The 22,694-nt window shown below is 39.7% G+C and overlaps 1 protein-coding gene across 11 annotated transcripts in view; it reads right to left on the bottom strand.

Moving 5' to 3' along the window:
• Positions 1–22,694, bottom strand: part of LOC121483013 (fibrous sheath-interacting protein 2-like) — a 72,143-nt gene that overhangs the window by 36,357 nt on the left and 13,092 nt on the right. For 6 of the 11 annotated variants that reach the window (XM_041741225.1, XM_041741224.1, XM_041741223.1 and 3 more), the window contains 6 exons: positions 16,028–16,125; positions 13,945–13,990; positions 12,733–12,824; positions 10,681–10,741; positions 7,135–7,171; positions 1,488–1,512 (listed from right to left, as the gene is read on the bottom strand). In XM_041741225.1, the coding sequence (XP_041597159.1) occupies positions 1,488–1,512; positions 7,135–7,171; positions 10,681–10,741; positions 12,733–12,824; positions 13,945–13,990; positions 16,028–16,125 (359 nt within the window). Of the gene's footprint in view, positions 1–1,487; positions 1,513–7,134; positions 7,172–10,680; positions 10,742–12,732; positions 12,825–13,944; positions 13,991–16,027; positions 16,126–22,694 lie in introns of those variants that run through there. The other 5 variants (XM_041741228.1, XM_041741232.1, XM_041741234.1 and 2 more) reach the window with 4 other exon arrangements.

The following is a 22,694-nucleotide window of genomic DNA, read 5'->3' on the forward strand; positions in this document are numbered from 1 at the left end:
CTCATTTCTCAAAGCTGTGGATGCAAGTCAGTGGCCACAAAGGCTGGATGCCTGGCATTCTGGCTATGCATTATTTGATATCCTGGCATTTGGGCACCAGCTTCCCTATAATGTGGTGGTTGTCTCCCAGTTACCTTCAAAGTTAGCTTCCAGATTATTCAGGTTTAGGCTAATATTCAATGAAAAGTTAACACTTTGTCGTATGTAGCACATCTCTCCTGATCCATTAGAGAAGGTCTGACAACCACTCCAGGAAAAGCCATTTTTTTTCCACTTCAGTTCCCAAATCTTTTAATGCATTTTTATTGTTATTAAATACACAGACCATAAAATGTACCATTTTACCATTTTAAAGCATACAGTTCAGTGGCATTAAGCATGCTCACAATGTTGTGCAAACATCACCACTATCTGGTTCTCTTAATGCATTCTTTGTCACCTACTGCCCCGACTAGAAAATGGCTGTTGAGTTTGAAAAACATAGTTTGGGATAACAACATATGGTTGAAAAACACTTGTTTTACATAAACATGTCCTAAATTAAACACTTCCAGGAATAACCGCTAAACATTAATAGGTAAGTTACTTACCTTCTTGGTCTAAATTGGTCCAAATCTGTTCTAATACATAGTAACTAAGAATTTCAATATATATTATTTTCTTAATACCAGAGAAAAAAGTACAGAAGACTCACACTCTTACTCTTAAGGTAGCTGAGAAGAGGCATTTTCAACCTTGATATATATAAAATAGGAGCATTCCTAAAGTTTTTAATGAAATGAAATGAAATGTAATAAACAGAATCTGATTTTCAGCTTCTTTTTCACTATACTATTAAGCCAAGAAATATCCTTTTGGTGCCAGAAGTCTAGGTCTTTGTGTTTGTTGCATGTTCTCTGAATTGAGCAGTGTATATGTGAAAGAATGTGTAGGTGCACTATTCCCCTGAACCCCTCCCGTGTTCATGAGTTGGGGCTCATGTTCACCTTCATCTTTACTTGGTCTAAGTTGCAGTTCTCAGGTGACCAGGTCCCTTCCCTTGATGGAGTACCATCCTAAGATTTTTCTTACTCTTGGAAAAATTAAGAGACATATCTAGGCATCCTGGCTCATATGCCCAAGGGACAGGATGCTCAGCCCTAAGCCAGATCTCAGTGGTCTGCAAAGGCATTTCCCTTGATGGCTTCCCATTATGGAGCGGGTTTGTGGTATTTGATGCTTTTCTCATGATAACTAAATCTCCTAGTGCTCCTTCAACCTATCTTCCTGAGCCCTCTGCCCAAAGGGCCAATAACAGTAACTTTGGACCTCTGCAAAACTCCAGATTAACTGAGAGTGAAAGTTGAGAAGAGAAGAAGGCAAAGAGGGAGACTGACTAATGTCAACATATGATTTTGCTCATTGTGTAATTCACAGATTTTTATCTAATTTCATATTATAAAATATCCTTAACGTGTTGCTTTATCAATGAATTTCATCGTACATACTTTTTCTTGACAGCCATTCTGTTGTCTGAAAAGTAAAAAGAAATTGATTTTATTACTTCTGATCAATAATTTATCTAATGACCCCCCCCCAAATTCCTAAACATTGAATCAGATTATCTCCTTTGTGCTTGGGAGAATTTTTTTCTGTCTAGCAATTCACAAAAAATAATAAGCTTTATTTTTTTGTCTAATCCCCCTATTTAGCCTCCTACTTAGATATTGGCCTGTAGGTATAGGACATGCTCCATTACTCACAGGAGTAGAATGATAGCTGAATACACAGTAGAATAGTAAACAGCTGCTGCATAAACTAACATCTCTTTAATATTACTATTCATGAACTACTTAGCCATGTTTGTTTTCATAGTGAGTTGGGAAGAGCATGGGGTTGGGGACAGAGGGGGCCCACTAGTCCTTTCTGCCTGTTCCTCTTCATCAGAGCTTCCTGATAACCTGCTTTTTGCCCACCTCCTCAAAATTCCTAGTCTTCTCCCCTCACCCAATAGTAGGAAAAGATCCATGGATTAAAATAATGGGTTTCTAATCATATGCAACACCAAATTAGATATAGCCATTTTCTAGGTATAATATTCTATTCAATGTTTTTAATGTTTTTATTTTTTATTTTTTAATTTTTTAAAAAAAGATTTTATTTATTAGAGAGGGAGAGAGGGAGAGAGAGAGAGAGAGAGAGAGGCAGAGATACAGGCAGAGGGAGAAGCAGGCTCCAAGCAGGGAGCCTGACTTATAGGACTCGATCAAGGACTCCAGGATCACACCCTGGGTTGAAGGGGGGGCTAAATCGCTAAACTACCCGGGCTGCCCTAAAGTTTTTATTTTAATCACACAGTGCTCATCTTAATCCCTATCACCTATTTCACTCATCCCTCCCACTCCCTCCCCTCCAGTAACCATGCTTTTGTTCTCTATAGTTAAGAGCCTGTTTCTTGGGATCCCTGGGTGGCGCAGCGGTTTGGCGCCTGCCTTTGGCCCAGGGCGCGATCCTGGAGACCCGGGATCGAATTCCGCGTCGGGCTCCCGGTGCATGGAGCCTGCTTCTCCCTCTGCCTGTGTCTCTGCCTCTCTCTCTCTCTCTCTCTCTGACTATCATAAAAAAAAGCCTGTTTCTTGATTTGCCTGTCTTTTTTCCCTTTGCTATTTGCTTTGTTTCTTAAATTCCACATATAAATGAAATCATATGGTATTTATCTTCCTCTGGCTGACTTATTTCACTTGGCATTATACTCTCTAGCTCCATCCATGTCATTGCAATCTATTATATGTTTTAATCAAAATTATTTATCATCATTTACCAAATGTAAAGAAAAATATATATTACTAAATTGTAGCAAGAGAACAACACAATCATGTAAATTATAGAATACTTTAAAAGGTTAAAAAAAAAGTCCCGAGACTCTAATTACTATTTATTTTCATATTTTCCTGCCTACATGGATCACTTGCCTCTTTTCTTCCTGACCTTCCTAAAGGAAAAAGGGTACTCTATCTTCATTTTTACTTGGCCTTACTGTGTTCTCAAAATTACTTTTTTCCCCAAGGCCTACAATTCAATTTTGAGAAATACAGTTCATCTATGAAATTACAACCTAATTCCTAGTAGGAAAAGAAAAACTCATGGGTCTCAGCTGGGGTGAGGGAGCAGTAGCCCATCCTCAGATTACTACTTTTTTTGTAATGAGGAACCTGGAACATGAATCCTGATGTTGGTGATACAGTTCCTAACTTTGGCTTTATTTTTCTAAGACTGTTTCTTAGGCCAACTCCAGCACAATTTCTTCTTGTAGGTCCTCTGGAACCTAATGCATCCAGATTCTTTTTTCTGCTTTCTCTACCTCACACTACAGGCAGCAAGTGGAACCCAGAGTGTCCTGTGTATTTGTTGCTACCTGTCCCCACAGGCTTTCTGCCCCCAAAACATGCATTTAGATAAAAGGAAATGGCAAAGAACTGAGAACAAAACTAACCAGACAGATGAGAAAGACTCATATAAGGCCACTAGAAAATAGTTGTAATATCAGGTACAATCTACAGTTCACAACAAATTATCAGATTCTTGGACAGAACATGCAATTGAACAGAAACATGCAAATGAACTTGCTGTTACATTGGAAAGTTCCATCATCATTCCAGGAGTGACATGGTATTCCATCTACTTTTCCCTAGTCTTAGGTGGTTTTCCTCAATAGGTTGATGTTACTAGAGGAAACTGTCTAAGATTTAGGTCATCTGCACTGCTAACTTCCTACTTCTTAAATAAAGTGGGCAGTGATATTAATAACCATTAGTTCAGAAGCCCCAAAGAGAAGACACACTTTTTTCACAGTTTAACTTGTCATATCACAAAACTATAAATATACCTTTTTGCTTCTGACCTTCTCCATACAAACTCACTTTAGTCCAGAAGATAACTTAAAAGATACCACATGGTTGGCCAGCCTCCCCTTGAGGATTAATGTGACAAACCTAAGTTTTAGTCTGCCTAATGATGAATATCTAATTTTTTAAAGATTTTTTTTATTTATTCATGAGAGACACAGAGCGAGCGAGAGAGGCAGAGACACAGGCAGAGGGAGAAGCAGGCTCCATGCAGGGAGCCCGACATGGGACTCCATCCCGGGTCTCCAGGATCAAAACCCAGACCGAAGGTGGCGCCAAATCGTTGAGACACCTGGGCTGCCCTGAATATCTAATTTTTAATTTAATTGGTGGCTTTCTGTTTGTATCTCAGGCCCATTGCTTTGAGGTGATGCCTGATACATCTTACTCATCCACACACATAATGCCTCTATTGTCAAATCCATTTATTCATTCCAGTGGCCAAATGGGAGTTTAAAGCAGCACCTCTGTATCCTAACATCAGTGGTTTTATCTGAAAGCCAAAATCTGGGTGGTACCATGGGTGGCCTTCCTTTTTCCTGACATTTTATCCACTGCCCTGCCCTCAGTTTAATCTCTGGCTTCCCTCAAATCTCACTGTATTTTGTCGTGATGCTTTGTAAAGCACAACTGAGGTCAGAGGTAGTGCCTTATTCATCTTGGTATTCCTCTAATACCCAGAACCATACATTGAACATAGTATGTTCTCAAGAAAGTTTGGCACATAAATTCCCACTTAACAAATCTTAGGTGCATACTTCTCTCTACTCCAAAGGCCATTGTGCAGGCCACAAATCATTAATGGACTTGTGTAATGGGCACCTATTTAACTATCTTCCATTTGTCCTACATGCTGCTGTCACAGGTGTTCGGCAGAATTATTGACTTGAGGGGATCCCTGGGTGGCGCAGCGGTTTGACGCCTGCCTTTGGCCCAGGGGGCGATCCTGGAGACCCGGGATCGAATCCCATGTCGGGCTCCTGGTGCATGGAGCCTGCTTCTCCCTCTGCCTGTGTCTCTGCCCCCCTCTCTCTCTCTCTGTACTATCATAAATAAATAAAAATAAATAAAAAAAAGTTGTCATAACTGAACAAATCTATTTAAAAAAAAAAAAGAATTATTGACTTGATAATATCACATCCCTCCTCAAAGCCATTAGACTGTCATCCAGTGAATGAAATGCAGACTTCTAAGGACAGTCTTCAGCATGAAAGACCTGCTGTATTCTTTATTTTGTTTCTCCTCTCATCTTCCAACCCAATCATAAGAACATACTCAGTATCTAAATGCAAAACTTAATTATGCCAACTGTCTACCCCACTGCTATCTTATCACATTTGCTTTCTTTTGTCCTGAATTCTTTGGTTTCTAATTCTGTTTTGTTAAGCTTGCCAGTACGGCCTTTGTGTAGGTATTAGAAAAAACAGAGAACTAAGGAGTTGAGAGGAGAGAAGGGAGAGAGGTAAGTGGTAGAAGAGGCATGATGCATCTAGCATTGAGGCTTGGGAAGCAAGGAGCTGCATCAGAGAAAGAGGACTAAGTCCAAGCCCTTGAACCTGTGTTCCTCTTTGTAAGGTAAGGGAATGTGACATGGGTGCATTGGGCAGAGCCAGATTAGATGGTGTTGTTAGCTATGCTTTGTTGTGCTCTGGCCTGGAATTGTCTTAGGTATAGCTAAAAGTACTTTGATGCTATATATTTGAGGGGAATGGGGAAGAAGCTCCAAGTCATATGCAGAGCTCTTCATCTTAGCTGAACTAAGATTTTTAGCAAAAGGATATCCAGAGCATTTGCTTTTGAAAAGACTCAAGTGATTCTTAGCCCTGTAGTCTAGGGTAGTGGGAAGGCAGGAGGAAGAGGGAAGCAGGAATTAACACTTTCTAAAACTACATAATCATCATTCTTCACCTTTATTTCTTTAAACTATCCTAATATTGGGCTAGTCAGTTTCCTTTCTTCAGCATCTTTGCATCTTATGAGTACTCAGTAAGTCAAACTGACTTCATCACTCCTAAGCATAATATCCTTCTTCTACAAAGCTTGCTCTGAATGTCAACACCATTTACCACTATATGCTACTTCACCTACCCAACCATTTTCATCAGAATTTTGAATTTATAAGACCTATCCTGGATCTCATTTGATTTGAGTGTTTAAAAGATGGTGGTGTTGGATATGTGTATTCCATCAGGAGTTATTTTATATGCATGAAACATTCAAGTTTGAGGGGAATTGCACTTTAGCAGAATAAGTGGCCACAACAGTTTGAGGGCTGGAAGGCACCTAGGCCATAAAAAGAATATCCTTTAAAAAAAAAAGGGATGATGGGCAGCCCCGGTTGCTCAGCGGTTTAGCGCTGTCTTCAGCCCAGGGTGTGATCCTGGAGAACTGGGATGGAGTCCTACGTCGGACTCCCTGCATGGAGCCTGCTTCTCCCTCTGCCTGTGTCTCTGCCTCTCTTTCTGTATCTCTCCTGAATAAATAAATAAAATCTTTTTAAAAAATGGGATGCCTGGGTGGCTCAGCAGTTGAGCATCTGCCTTTGCCTTGGGGCATGATCCCAGAGTCCAGGGATTAAGTCCCATATGGGGCTCCCGGCATGGAGCCTGCTTCTCCCTCTGCCTATTTCTCTGCGTCTCTCTCTCTCTCTCTGTGTCTCTCATGAATAAATAAATAACTGAGCACAGCTGATGCCTGATACATCTTACTCATCCACACACATAGTCCCTCTGTCCTTGATTTTTGCATCATTAAAAATCTCCACTGTCCTTGATTTTTGCATCATTAGAGATCCATTACTTTAGATTACAGTGCAAATATCCTCAGGATGGGGTAACAGATTAAGTCATTAATACTATATGTAAACTAATTCATCATTATTAGAAAACCAATAACCTCAAAAGGCACAAGTAATGTATGTTTGAATGTGGACAGGGGAAAAGAATAGATCTAGATCCCAGGAAATTACTTGGAAGGAAGAGGTAGTGCTACCTGAAAGGGGAGTGAAGGCCCTGGGTATTAGGGGAGTATAGAACAAAAAAGTGAGACTAGAGGTAAGGTATAAGAACAGAAAAAACTCCACCTACTTTATAATTTTAGCTTAGTCCAAGAGGTTGCAAAAAATGAATGCAATTAGAAATATAAGAACTGATGATTCTGTGGGAGCATCTGCCCTTAAGCAGCACTCCTGTGTAATTATTAAGAGGTTAATTTAAAATAACACATTAATTTATTAAGTTTTCTTACTTACCTAATTGACGAATCACAAGAAGGGAAGACTCCTTGAGCTACAGGTGAATTTTTGGAGAGAAAAAGAAAATTACTACTTGTTGGTATCCTTCACAGGCTACTTGTAAAACTGTAATTAATGTCTATTAATAGCTCTGTATCAGGTCTTTATTCCCTGTTGTCACTACTGTGTTTGAACCCTCCAGGAACTCCAAGGGAGGCATAAAATACTTTACAATCTGGGGCCACTGCCTACCTCACCAGCCTCATCTCTGGTCACCATTCTACACATATTCTATGCTCCAGAGATCTTGAACAACACGTGATTCCCTTTGCCTGCACCCTTACTATTTACTTTATAACTCTAATATCACTCTTTTAAATTCCTTATCTTTTAGGATTCACTCAGCTTGTGTCATCTCTTTCAGAGAGCCTTCCTTGAAATCTGCCTGCACAGACAGGCATCCTCTGCCAAAGCTTCTAAAGCACCCTAAACTTCCTTCTATTGTAGGACTTACAATGGTTTACAGTGTCTGGCATATAGTAAGCACTCAATAACACTTATTTATTGAGTCAGTTCTTTAACACAGGTGTTGGATCAATGTTTGTTTATTAGTCTAACAGTCACTAATCTCTTCCCACTCAAATACTGTCTAACATGCTTTGTATGCTATCTAGCAAAGTTCCATAAGTGGAATTAGAAAATATATCAAGATAATTACAGTAAAGTAAGACTTCATGTAGAATATCTCCATAGGAATACTGGAATGGTATATGTCAATTATACACCTACATCACTAAACAGTCTTAGACAAACAGATTGCTCTGAATAATAGAAAATAGTATTACCAATTAGAGCCAGTTCAAAGTCAAGGCACATTGCTATTTATCTTTCTTCAAATAAACGTAAAGTGTATTGTGAGTAACCAGTAAAATCCAATGATCTGCTTTAAAACATTCACTTAAAATTCTATGTGCCTTCTTGAGTTTCCTTGTGTATGAGTATGTTTTTGCAGGTGTACAGTTTTGGAAAGGAAGGAGCTGGAATTAATTGTGTATGAGCCTGAAAAACTAAGTGTGAAGATAATACTGTTGTGGTGGTTTTGATGTATGTCTACGGATTCTTTGGTAATATTCGTCCAAGAAGTAGAGAGGTTAACTCTCTTCCCCTTGAGTGTGGGTTGGACACAGTGGCTTGCTTCTAATGAACAGTACAGGGTAGAAGTGATGGTGTAAAACTTCTGAAACCAGGTTATAAAATATATTGTGTGGTTTCAGCCCCTTTACCTTGGATCACTCCCTCGGGGGAAGCCAGATGCCATATCATGAAGATACTCAAGAAGCCCTATGGGGAGGTCCATCAGGTGAGGCACCAAGAACTCTTGTTAACAACCATGAGAGTGAACCATCTTGGAAGTGAACCCTGCAGTCCCAGTTAAGCCTTTAAATGACTACAGCCCTGAATGACAACTTGACCATAACCTCATAAGAGATCCTGAGTCAGAATCTCTCAGCTAGATCGTTCCTGGGTTCATAACCACAGAAACTGTAAGATAATGTGTGTGTGTTTTTTAAGCCACCAAACTTTGGTGTGATTTGTTACTTAGTAATAGATAATTAATGTGACTGTTACAAAAATAAATAATTCTTCTACAGTTTCTGGGAATATGGTGGATTAAATATCCTGAAGAGCCTGTGTGAAACCTATTACAAATGCAATGAGAATTTGATAAAAATGCAATTACAATGTAGAACTTCAGTGTAGCTCTTTAATGGCTGGACACATCTAGTAGACATAAAAAAATCTAGTAGACAAAACAATCAGTAAAGACATATACTCAATAAACGTAATTTAATATTTATTTAAAGCCATCTATTCTTCAAGAAGAGAATATATTTTTTTGGTATGTCCATGGAGCACTTTCAAATAGTGATCACATATTTGGCCACAAAGAAAACCTTAACAACTCCAATGTGTTAAAGATTTACAGGTTATATTCTGTGAATTTAATTTAAAAACTGGGACCTAAAATATTAATTTCTCAATAGTTAAGAAACATACTTATTGAGAATTCTCAGATTGACAAGGGAATTTAGAGGACAAAATATAATCTACCTAGAAAAGTTGAACTAAATAAAAGGGATCTCTGGGTGGCGCAGCGGTTTGGCGCCTGCCTTTGGCCCAGGGCGCGATCCTGGAGACCCGGGATCGAATCCTACCTCGGGCTCCCGGTGCATGGAGCCTGCTTCTCCCTCTGCCTGTGTCTCTGCCTCTCTCTCTCTCTGTGTGTGACTATCATAAATAAATAAAAAGAAATAAAAATAAAAATACCACTGATTAAAAAAAAATGCCACTGATTTTTCGGCATTGATTTTGTATCCTGCCACACTGCCGAATTGCTGTATGAGTTCTAGCAATCTTGGGGTGGAGTCTTTCGGGTTTTCTAAGTACAGTATCATGTCATCTGCAAAGAGGGAGAGTTTGACTTCTTCTTTGCCAATTTGAATGCCTTTTATTTCTTTGTTGTCTGATTGCTGAGGCTAGGACTTCTAATACTATGTTGAATAGCAGTGGTGAGAGTGGACATCCCTGTCATGTTCCTGATCTTAGGGGAAAGGCTCCTAGTGTTTCCCCATTGAGAATGATATTTGCTGTGGTCTAGCCTTGACTATTTTAACAGTCTCTTGGATGGTAGTAAGCAGCAGCATGGCATCACAGCTAGAATTGGTTGAGTACAACAGACCTGGGCTAAAACCTTGGTTTTGTCACATACACTGGGAAACCTTTGGCAGGGTAATTCTCCACTGAGACTTAGTTTATTTGTATGCAAAATGGTAAATAAAAATACTTCTGTCCTCATTAAATTGTTGGGAGGGTTAAATGAGAGGATATAAAGAGTTTTGCATGGTTAACTGGCATATAGTAAGTGTTCAATAAATGCTATTATTTTTATTGTCTTCTCACTTCTAATTCTTTTTTCCCTTTGTAGAAAGACAAATTCTGATTATATTACACCACTGCCAATATTCTTCGATAGTTGTACTTCAATAACAGGATAAAAGATTTCTTGGCATGGCCTACCAGAAATGTAATGGTCTAACCCTTCTCTAGCAGTCTAGCTTCATTTCCTGTAATTCTCTAACTTGAACTTTTAGATAAAGCAATTCTAAGAAAATTTGTATTTCTGAAAACATACAATTCTCTGCTCTTGGGAAATCTATTCCTTTTCCTGGAAGGTTCTCCTTCTATTCATCTGCTTAGAAAATTCTTTCTTATCTTTCATGTCTCAGCCCAATTGTGGCTTCTTCTGTAAAAGTTTCCCTGGCTTCCCTATGCTTCCACTGAACTACGTACATATCTCCATTACACTTATCATCATGGGTCGTGATTATTGGCGTTAGTGTTCCCCCACTAAACTGTAAAACTGAGGATAGGGACCATGACTTTTCTACGTTGCATGTACGCAATAATTAACATAATGCTGTCATGTAGCAGAAGTTCAATAAATGTTAGTGGAATGAATGGGTTAGTAGATTGCAGGATTTACTAACTGTTGCTAATGTTTACCTGACTCATAGGTAAAGCTTGATTTCTTGGCCCTTTTATCATTAGAATCAGCATATGTCACCTATTTATGCCACAAGAAAAAAAAACAATAAAAATCCTCGAAGGAGCTTCAAAAGAATTTGAACATTGGCTATTTCTCACATTTAAAATAACACATTTAAGAAAATGATTTTAAAAGTACACTTGTGATAAAAGTACATGTTTTACTTGGTTTATAGTATATGTATTATTTACAGAATTCACAGGTTTGTAGAATCCATTATTATTCTTAAATTAACTGAGGAATGCATTGAGCAGCATGGAAGGTAATCAACTGAGCAGCTAAAAAGATTATGTGTGGTCTTTAAACAAAGTTAGCTATAGGGGACATGATTTTAGAAACCTGGAAGGCAGAGCGCACATACAGGATGTGACTGTTTGATTTGGCCAAGAGCTCTACCTGCTTAGATAATTGTATAGAAAGATAAATCTAACACAGTAGACTTTATTTTTGCACAGATCTGAGAGCTAACAGAAGCCACTGTAAGTACATTTTCTGACACTGATGGAATGGGTGAAATAAGTTGGGAAATAGCGTATTCTATTATAATAAAAGTGGTCATGCTATTTCTCAAAATAAATCAAAATGAATCTCAAAATAAATGTAGCCATCTGATGTACTCATATTGTTCACATGTATTTTAAAGCCACCTTTAAAAAGTCTAAATTTATTCATTGACTTTTTGGGGCAAAGTATGTAGCATGAGGTTTGTCATTAATGTTACACTCAGGGCATACTTTTTTCCTGGTCTATAGTGAGGCTAGTAAGAAAAGTAATTCCTGATGTATGACTACTAAACTATCTCAAAGCAGTTAAGTTTCTTTTCTTCAGAAACTAAGCATACCAATTATGGATGTTGACAGAGTGATACAGTGCCCTGTACACAGCAGGTGTCCAACAAATATTTGCATATATGGAGAAGCATATTGTGGCTAACATGCTACATTTGCGCAGCTATATATAATGGAGCCTGGGGATCCCTGGATGGCGCAGCGGTTTGGCGCCTGCCTTTGGCCCAGGGCGCGATCCTGGAGATCGAGGATCGAATCCCACATCAGGCTCCCAGTGCATGGAGCCTGCTTCTCCCTCTACCTATGTCTCTGACTCTCTCTCTCTCTCTCTCTGTGACTATCATAAATAAATAAAAAAAAAATTTATAATTGAGCCTGTTGCTTAGTATGCATTTCATGTAGGACATTGCAAATGATGCTACTTTCTCCCTTAGTTGTGACGGTAGACTTTTGGGAAGATTTTGGTGAATTTCCTGCTTGATGACCTCTCTTTCAAAGCATGTTAACTTTTTAGAACAGCTGAGTCAGCTAATGCAGTGCTAATAGAGCCAGGGATATGGATTTGATTCTTAAAATGACAATCTGGCAGTCTACAAAGGCAATCTATGTTGTGACCAGAGGCTGCACCCTGAATGCTGCCAACTTCCCCCATCAGATGAGTGATCACTGCTCACAAAGGGGACAGGGCAAGGCAGCATGGCTATCTTGACACAACCCATCAGCACTAGAAGAAAATGATTCTCAAAGCCCGATTTGTTGCTTTCTCTGCAGGACACAAGTGTGTACTTTGAAGCTCTTGGAGCTCATCATTTAGGGAGCCTCTAACCTAAGGGCTAAGTGGGAGCATTCAAGTTGCTTCCGGTAAATCTCTATTAAATTGAGGCAAATATAACATTCAAACTTTGGATCTGTTTAACACATTTAAAGTCTCAGTCCTACTACTTTTGCTGGCTTACAACTTGTCACTGATCGTCCCTGTACTTACAGTATGACAACACTAACATAACTGGCAGCTATAAGCTTTGGAAGTCTGAAGTAGCACAGCATCATTACGGTGGGTTTGCATTTCAGTTTTTATAAAATATTACTATGGGGGGTTAATTTCAGGGAATAAGGCTGCTCTGAATTTTCTTTCAATGAATGAAATTGTGTTATACCCATATTGATCATAATTTCATACTTCATTTGCTCTGTATCTGGGACAAAAGAAATATTACTTGCCTCTTGTTTCAAAATAGTCTGTATGGAATGTCTGGGGACATTTGCTGTTTTAGCAGAAACTCCTGGAGCTTGAAGTGAGTTATTTTTAATTTCTGGGGGGGGGGGGGAAGAAAAGGTACCTTTTAATATGAAAAAATGATAATAGTTCTTACTGCCATAATGTCTAGAATTACCACAGTCAGGGATATATTTCTTCATGCAAGTAAAGGCAGTATCTCCAAATATAAGATGCCTTCCAGTGTCTCACTACCACTGTCTGGGACAAGCCTGAATTCCCTAACTTGTGGCCCTAAATTACTCTGTCATCTTAATTTCCCACCACTCCTCCTGCCCCAGAATGAGCTGCTTTGCACTTTATTCAGTAGGCAAGAGGGACCCACCAAGGACTTTTGAATAGAGGAATTATAATGCTCAAAACTGTATTTCGAGAAGATTACATTCACAACCCACTATAGGATAGATTAATAGGAGGAAAGAGACTGGAGGCATATTATTGCAGTAGTTAAGGGCATGGGTGGTGTGAATGGAAAGGAGGGGAAGATTTTGAGATAGTTAAAGGAGGCAGATTGGACAAAACGTGATAACTTTTGGATATAAGAACATGGGCAACAGGAAGGAGTCGAAGCTGACTCTGGCTTTGTGCCTAAAAGGAGGAACAGAGAACAGGTTTAGGGGTCACTGGAAGATGATGAATTTGGCTTTGTGCATACTGGATTTGAGATGCTGACTGGCCACCCAGGCAGAAATGGCCTAGTACTCCTGATGTGTGTATGGAATATGCATGGGAATCTTTTGCTGAGACGGACAGAGAATTAGCTAACCTCTAGTCTAGCTGTGGAGGTGGGAAACTGGATGTATTTTTATATCTGGGGATAAAGGGTGGCATTGGAGGATAGAGGCTTTCCTGGGGAGAATTCTTTGCACAAATCACAGTACTTCAGAAACTTACTTTGCCTATAAGTATAGGCAGCCCCAGCGGAGACTCTAACTTCTTCCTGCTTTGCAAATTCCAAAGGGCCTATTCACCTAGCAATCACTCAAATGTGGGATACTAACATTTATAACCATGAATAATCTTTATATCTTCCTTTATCAAAAAAATCACAGATTTTATAATCAGGGGAAAAAAGCATAACTTGGAAAACTATGACAAAACTATAATTATGTAACTGAAAGATAACAGAGCAATCATAAATATTGTTCATTTCTTACCTTCATCACTTAGAGTATGTGCTGTTTTAGTCATTTCTTTATCTTTCTGTATGGTTTAACATTCAAGAAAAAAAACATTCATTAGTAATTAAGCTTCTAAAAGAGACTTGCTGGCTATAGAGCAATTAGATTGATACAGTGTCCCCCTTTGTTCCCCACCCCTTACCTCTCTCTTCTAAGCTCTGGTCTCAATGCTAGTACATAAGATCAACCTCTTTGATGAGTATCTCTCACATGTACCTAAACTAACCTGTTCAAAATGAAGCTTATTATCATGTGCTCATGCAGTCCCATCTTTCCAAACTTGTTCTTCCTCTGTCTCCATATTTTTGGTTAAAGACTTAACAGTGCATCCAATGATCCCTTCTAGAAAGCTTAGAGTTATTCCATTTATTTCAGATAGGACCAATCCAATCCAATATAATTAGCACATTGCTTAGAATTGAAATAGGATATAAAATTCCTGACCTCAAGAAGTTTATCATCCAGTAGAGCAGACAAAAAAATATGATACAGGATAATGAGTTCTGGGAAAGAGGCAAGCCTGAGCACTACAGGAGCACAGAGAAAAGACATCCCACTTCAAGAGAACTATATATATGACAAAACATGAGAGACACCTAACTCTGGGAAATGAACAAGGGGTAGTGGTAAGGGAGGTGGGCGGGGGGTTGGGGTGACTGGGTGATGGGCACTGAGGGGGGCACTTGGCGGGATGAGCACTGGGTGTTATGCTATATGTTGGCAAATTGAACTCCAGTAAAAAATAATAAATAAATAAAATAAAAAAGAGAACCTATATACAAAAATTAAATCATCATCCACATCCTCATCCTCTCCCGCTCTCTCAATCTACACATCTATTAAGTCACCAAATTTTGACATAGTCTGATTCTGAAATGTCTTAAATCTGTGGCCTGTGGCTCACCCTCATTGCTACTGCCTTATTTTTATCTGGACCATCCCAGTAGACCCAAATCTTCCCTCTAATCTCCTCTCTCTCAAACACTGCATCTATGTCACACACTTTAACCAGATGATCTTTTTATTTATTTTTGATTTTTAAAAGACTTCTCTCTGTCTCTCTCTTTTAATTGCTTTTATTTGAGTTATCTCTTCACCCAAAGTGGGGCCTGAAATCATGACCCCTGAGATCAGGAGTCTCATGTCTTCCAACCGAGCCGGCTAGGTGCCCCCAGATTATCTTTTTAAGACCCATTTCATTCTTATGTCACATCTCTACTAAAAAGTCAGCAATGGCTCTCTACTATAGAGAAGATAAATGCAATCTCCAACAAGGTATACAAAGCCTTGGCGGCAACCTACCTTTCCAGTCTCCTCTCCTGCACTGCCCTGGCTTTGCTGGCTCATAGTGCAGCTTTCACTTAAAACTTTCACATCTGCCTGTAATAACTGCTTCACTGTAACCTATATCTGTTCATCTGGAAACTTCTAGGCAGGACTAGTCTCTAAATCCTTTGTTCTCCCACTGCATTTTGTACGAATCAAAACTCTTCTCTTATTTTATGGTAAGGACTTAAAAATATTTTATTTATTTGAGAGAGAGAAGTAGGGAAGAGCACAGAGGGAGAGGGACAAGCAGACTCCCCACAGAGCAAGGAGCCGGATATGGGACTCAACCCCCGGACCTTGGGGTCATGACCTGAGAAGAAGGCAGACACTTAACCGACTGAGCCACCCAGCATCCCCAGGATTTTTGTTTATATGTGTCTAATCCCTGGACAGTGAGTTCTCAAGAGTAGTGATGATGTCTTTTCCATCTCTGTATCCTATGTCAACTGTTTTGCCCCTTTCCCTTCTGTCTTCATACAGGCCCTGGTCCACAGCAAGTTCTTAGTAAACATTAGCTATCATCACTATCATCAAATATTTATGTCAGTTTCTGCTAAACCATATGGTACATTTAACATGAAGCTGACTCAGAGCCTTCTCTGCTAGGAAGAGGATCCAGACCTGTATAGGACCCCATAACTCTAACCGGTCAGTATTATGCCAGTGAGGAGGATATCCCATAGAAATAGCAGTTAACAAGGTAAATGAATGATCAATACAGAGCATCTACCTTTTGTTCTGTTTTATTTTTCTGTATGTCATGCTGAGAAGATATGAAGACTGATGATTTTTTGGCAGGAATCTTTACAAAAGTATGAGAATGCTGACCTGATCATAAAAGTAAATGAAAGAGAAGTTAGATAGCTTTAAAACAATTTTATCAAAATATGATTTGAGTATAGTAAAACCACAGATATTTAATACATACCACTTGTTCACTTTTGACATATGTACAAACCCATGAAACCAACACCACAATCAAGATAAACATTTCCACCACCCCCAAAAGTTTCCTTGTTCCCCCTTATACTTCATTCCTCTCTCTAGTTCTCCCTGTCTGCCAGGCAACCACTGATCAGCTGTCACTATAAACTGCATTTTCTAGAGTTTACTATAAATGGAATCAAGCAGGATGTTCTCTCTCTTTCTCTTTTGGTCTGGCTTCCTTCATTTAGCATATTTATTTTGAGATTCATCAATATTGTCATCTGCAACAATTGTTTATTCCTTTTTCTTACTATGTAATATTCTACAGAATGGGATGTGCTATTTTTTATCCATTTGCCCACTGAAGGGCATTTAGGTTGTTTGCAGGGTTTTTTTTTTTTTTTTTGCTATTATGAATAATGCTGCTAGAAGTCACATATTCTCATTTTTGGGGGGCACATATCCAGAAGAGGGATGGCTGGATCATATGGTAACTTAAGTAAGCAAACTGTTTTCCACAGTGGTTCTACAATTTTATACTCCAACCTGAAATGTCTGTGGAGTTCTAGCTGCTTCAAGTCCTTGAAAATACTGATTTAAATTAAATTATTTAAATTCTAGCTATTTTACTGGGTGTGTAGTGGTATCTCATTGTGGTTTACTTTGTATTTCCCTAATGACTAATAATATTAAGCAGTTTTTTCATGTGCTTATTTGCCATCTGTATGTCTTCAGTGAAATGTTCATGCCTTCTCCCCATGTTTATTAGGCTGTTTCATTCTATATATTACATATTTTTCTGTATTTTACTTTTTTTTTTGTATTTTACATTTTTTTACAGTGAGTATACCTTCTAGATGTAGGTCTGGAGACCTATCTTCTGTTGTGCTTACTTCTGGGGCTTAACAGATGTGAAACAGCCATTATGCAACAGGGCTATTGTTTCAAAATTTTATATTATTTTCTCATTTTTTACCTCCTAAGTACAAGAACTCTGCTCTAGTCTTCCATAGTCATCTACCTGCTTGGGGATGGAACTAGGGGAGAGGAGGTTAGAATTTTTAACAGGAGGAATGCCACAATAAATACCCAAGTAATATTCAGCACCTGTCATTCAAAAATAGGATGACACAGCCAACACAGTATTCTTTTCAAGCCATACAACTGGCTTGAGAACGTCCAGAAATTTAACCTTCCTTTTTGTGTAGCAGCAGACTGGAATACTTAGCTCAGAAAACTCTCCCTTAGTGTACTGGAGATACCCTACTCCACCAAGAAGAGTTATATGGACTCAGAAAGAAGGAAGATATGACCTAAGGAAAGTTAGTTTGGGGAGTAGAGTTCACTCCTTTTATAGCTTAGAGATGGTGGGAATGTGGAAGGATGGTGGGAGAGGCTGGAGAGCAAAGAATTCAGATGAGGCTTCACGTTTTTCTTACTTTGGGCCTTGGTTGCTTCAGACAAGTGAAGTTAGCACAGAGAGAAAAGAACTATTGTTCTGCTCCCCATTTAGGACTCTAGAAAGAAATCTCAGGCTGCCCCTCATTTGCTGCCTCCTTCTCCACACTGGGGACATGGCCCAGAAACTCTGCAATATAGTATGGTCAAGCAGAGCAAGGTTGGTCTGTCTGTCCCTCCTTCCTTCCTTTCCTATCCCACCCCCACTTCTTTTTAATTTCACTTTAGTGATGTATATAATTGACCTATAAAATTGTAACATAGTTAAAGTGTACATCGTGGTGATTTGGTATATGTATATTATGAAAGGACCCCCCATTTAGTTAATTAACACATCCATCACCCAACATATTTATATTTTGTTTTTGTTGAAAACATTTTAAGTTCTGCTTTTAGCAAATTTCAATTATATACAGTGCTGTCAACTATAGTCACCATGTTTTCCATTAGCCATTCAGACTTTATTCATCTTGTAGCTAAAGTTTGTACCTTTTTACCAACCTCTTCCTATTTCTCCTTGAGGTTTTGCTTTCTTAAGCCACTCTTGATTTCTATGTGATGGACATGCCCAGAAAGGGCTGAGAGTCTAGCTGGGAAGCTTGCCAATGGGAGTCACTGGGGAGGAGATGCGATGGCTCCACCCTCAGTGTTACGGAGCAGGCAACCAGAATTGTGGTGGAATGGAAAAGCCAGAGGGCTCTAAGCTCAGTGAGAATGGGCCAGGAGTCACTGGACTGATGGTTGAATTCAACTGTGAAAGCCCAAATGGCCAAGTACTATCTCAGTGGAGATAAGGACAGCTCTCTGGAGATCAGAGGAGGCAGAAGATATTTCATCCAAGCACCATGACTTTATTCCACCTCCATGAGGTCACGGAAGCCACTGTTCCCCAAACTTGAAAGTGCTTATAAAGCACTGGAGATCTTGTGAAAATACAGATTCCAATTTGGTAGGCCTGGGGTGGGGCCCGAGAATCTGCATTTCTAATAATCTCTTTAGGTGATGCCCATACTGCTGACACATAGAGGAATAAGAACATAAGCCACACTTCCTACCCCAGACATCTGGACACCACCTTTGGGAAAGAAGCAGAAATATGGTGTACACTTCCTGAAAGTATGCATCATTACAGGGGGGCCCCCACAAAGGTCAAGTCTAGAGGCGTATGCTAGAAAAATCAACTACTGAGAGAGAAAGAAAAAGGAAGGCAGACACTTCTATCTGGCAAATAGTACTGGCCTTACACATATTAAAGAAGCCTATGCAAGTAATAGGTTGAAATTTCAGAACGATAACACCTGCTTCTCTTCAGACTATTCTCAAAGGAGCAGGGGATCGAGAATGGGCAACATTGAGCACTATTTTCTGCTCCACTGTTGCAGAAAAATATGTGGCAGCATGAAACGTCTCTGCTGCCAATGAGGTGACAGAAGTTACTTCGAGCCTGGAAAGTTCAAAGTCTAAGGAAGGGCAAGGTTTTGAGAAGGAGTGTTGGTTGGGGTCTTGGTCCTCACCAGGTCCTTAGGGCCACTGGCATCAGAACACCAGTGGCACCTCTAGTCGGCAGTTGGCAAGGATGACTCTCCAGGCGAATGGAACAAATGAGATGCAGGTAAAAGTTTCCCTGGGAGGTAGGACTGCTGGGCAAAGAGTGGTAGCAGTGGCGGTGGCAGCCAGTGAGGAAGAGGTTAAAAAAATGCCTCGGGATCTTGTTGGCAATGGAAAAATACAGAAATGAGATTAGGAGCAGACGCCATGGAGAAGCAGGGCCCTCAACTGGGGGCTTGCAGACTTGTCAGCTGCAGAATGTGGGCTGCCCTGCTCATGGGCATATGGAGGCAATGACATGAAGTGAGAAATTAGGGAAGCTAAAGCAGGCAGCAAGAATGGCTGTAGCACTGTTGGTAAACATGACTCAAAATCCATTATTTCTAACAGAGGATAGAGGGAGGATTTTTCTGCGTTGTAAGCAGATGAGGTCAGTACCAAGTCCCATCTTCCCACAAATTACTATTTTAGCACTTCTAATCATAATCATTTCAATTTTGTTTTTGTCCTTGGTGTAGTTTCTGGTCACTGGTAGTATCATTTGTTTTATCTTTGAAGAAACTTAAAGAAACACAAGAAAATATTTATTTTTAAAATAGTGGAAATGACAAAGTAATCCAAGATAGATTCTAGGGGTTTTTTTTTTTGTGCCCAATAGGAGGAGAGGCATATGGAGTTGTAGCAAGGAACTGGAGAGGATAAGTAGTGGGGTCTCAAGTGGGAGGCAATTTGGTCCCTTGGAGGACATATGCGAATGTCTGCAGACATGGTGGTGGTTACAGATGTGGCAGGGGAGGGTTGGTTGTTCCTGTCATCTAGTGGATCAAGGCCAGGGATGCTGCTAAACATTCTACAAGGCAAAGGAGAGCTCCCACAACGCAGCATTATCTGGTCCAAAATGTCAGTAGCGGCAAGGTGGAGAAACCTTGAGAAAGAGATGTGATGGAGAGGCAGGACAATGGCTTTTACGGTATTATCTTGTATAGTTAAAGCTATACTCAGGGAAACAGAGTTGTTTTCTGGGAGAAGGGAAAAACTGCATCCTGCAGTTTTTATTTAAATTCAATTTGCCTAAATAACTAACTAAATAAATAAATTCAATTTGCCAACATATACTATAACACCCAGAGCTCATCCATCCTGCCCAGTGAGAATGATGAGAACCTGGCCTCTTCTCTGTGTGGGGATGCCAGTAATGCACTAACTATGCTGGAGATGCCATGAAAGTGCTCCTGATCATCCTTGGCTGTGCCTCAGAGCTCAGCAGAGGCAACACTATGCTCATATCTCAGCTGTGAAAGAGGTGACAACAATTCCTGTATCTAATCATTTAGATAGACAAAAGGATTCCCAACTATGTGCTGATTGGATTTTCACTAGAATTTTAAGATGTGCATGCCTGGGGCACCTGGGTGGCTCAATTGGTTAAGCATCTGGTTAAGTGTCTACCTTTGGCTCAGGTTGGGATCCCTTCTCAGTGGGGAGCCTGCTTCCCCCTCTCCCTCTGTCTGTTCCTTCCCCACTTGTTCTCTCTCTCTCTCTCTCTCTCTCTCCCCTTTCTCTCTCTTAAATAAATACATCAATAAAATCTTTTTTAAAAAGATGTACATCCCTCCGTGTCTTCATGGTGGAAGACAATGGCCTTATTATAGTGGTATAAGCCTATTTTACATGTGAAAGAGATTTCTTCATTCTCCTGTTACCTTTGTGATACTATGAACATTATTTTTAAAAATATTTCCCTTTTTAAAAACCATTTGAGCTGGCCACTCTTTAAGATGCCTACCTGGACAAATGGTAAGTATTCGTCCTTTTTAATGGCTGAGTAATGAAAGGACAAATACCTACCATTTGTCTTGACGTGGATGGAACTGGAGGGTATTATGCTGAGTGAAATAAGTCAGTCGGAGAAGGACAATCATCATATGGTTTCATTCATATGCAAAATATAAGAAATAGTGAAAGGGACTAGAAGGGAAAGGAGGAAAATTGGGTGAGGAAAAATTAGAGAGGAAGACAAACCTTGAGAGACTCCTAACTCTGGGAAACAAAGGTTTGTGGAAGGGGAGGAGGAGGGGATGGGGTAACTGGGTGATGGGCACTAAGGAGGGCACTTGATGGATGAGCTCTGGGTGTTATAGTATATGTTGGCAAATTGAATTTATTTATTTAGTTAGTTATTTAGGCAAATTGAATTTAAATAAAAAAATTTTAAAAAGATGCCTACCTGTAACTTTCTACCTACCTGAAGTAGAAGTTAACAAAGATGGAGGAAGCAATATACCTGCTAAAGTGATTTTTTTTGTCTCAGAGGCAGCGGGTACAGCCTCATTGTTTCACTAAACTACATTATGAGCTTTTCTTACTGACTCCCCTTTCCTAAACTTTCATTCTTTCCTTCCTTTCAACATTGTCTATTTTTACTCCTTCGTCCTTTAAAAACTTTCTCTTGCATACATTTTCTCTCTCATGTTTCTTTAAAAGCCCTTCATATAGGGGCACCTGGGTGGCTCAGTTGGTTAAGGGGCTGACTTTGGCTCAGGTCATAATCGCTGGGTCCTGGGATGGAGCAAGGAGCCTCTTTTCAGGCCCCATGCCTTGTAGGAAGTCTGCTTCTCCCTCACCCTCTGTGCCCCACCCCCACCCCACTCATGCTCTCTCTCAAATAAATTAATAAATAAAATCTTTCAAAAGCCTTTTATTTTCTGTACTCCTTTTAAACTTTTCTCTCTATTCCTTTTCCTTCTCTCTCTTTTGCATCCCTTCCCTCCTCTTCCCTGCTCTATCCTATCCTCCTCTGACCTATTTTATCCTATGTTATCCATCCATCCACTCTTTTTCTTTTACTATATACTGGCCCACTTTTAAAAAGTTTTCCATTTATTCCCCTTCCCTTTTTATTTCTTTTAAAGATTTTATTTATTTAGGAGAGACACCGAGAGAAAGGCAGAGACACAGGCAGAGGGAGAAGCAGTTCTCCCCACAGGGAGCCCAGTGTGGGACTGGATCCTGGGACTCCAGGATCATGCCCTGAGCCAAAGGCAGATGCTCAACCACTGAGTGTCCCATCTCTTTCCCTTTCTAACTCTCTTTGATGCACTCTTTACTGGTTTCTCCTTTTTGAAATCAGGTCTATCTATCTAGATATCTATCTTTCTATCCATGCATATCTATCCACCCATCATCCATCCATCCATCCATCCACCCACATTTACCTACCTATATATCTATCCATCTTTATTATATTGTATATTTTATTGACTTTCATGTTTTTTACTGAAGTATACTGGACACACATTTGACTTGTACTTTGTAAACTCCCCCTCATCATACACAATAGCACCTGCTTTACTTAGTCGCCCCTCCCTCTCACTCTCACATTTCTCCTTCTCTCCTTTATTGAACACTTTCCCCTATGGACTTATCGCTCATACACTGGTCTTTTCTCCCTTACTTTCCACTTC

This window comes from Vulpes lagopus, chromosome X (assembly GCF_018345385.1).
Source record: "Vulpes lagopus strain Blue_001 chromosome X, ASM1834538v1, whole genome shotgun sequence".
NCBI lineage: Eukaryota > Metazoa > Chordata > Mammalia > Carnivora > Canidae > Vulpes > Vulpes lagopus.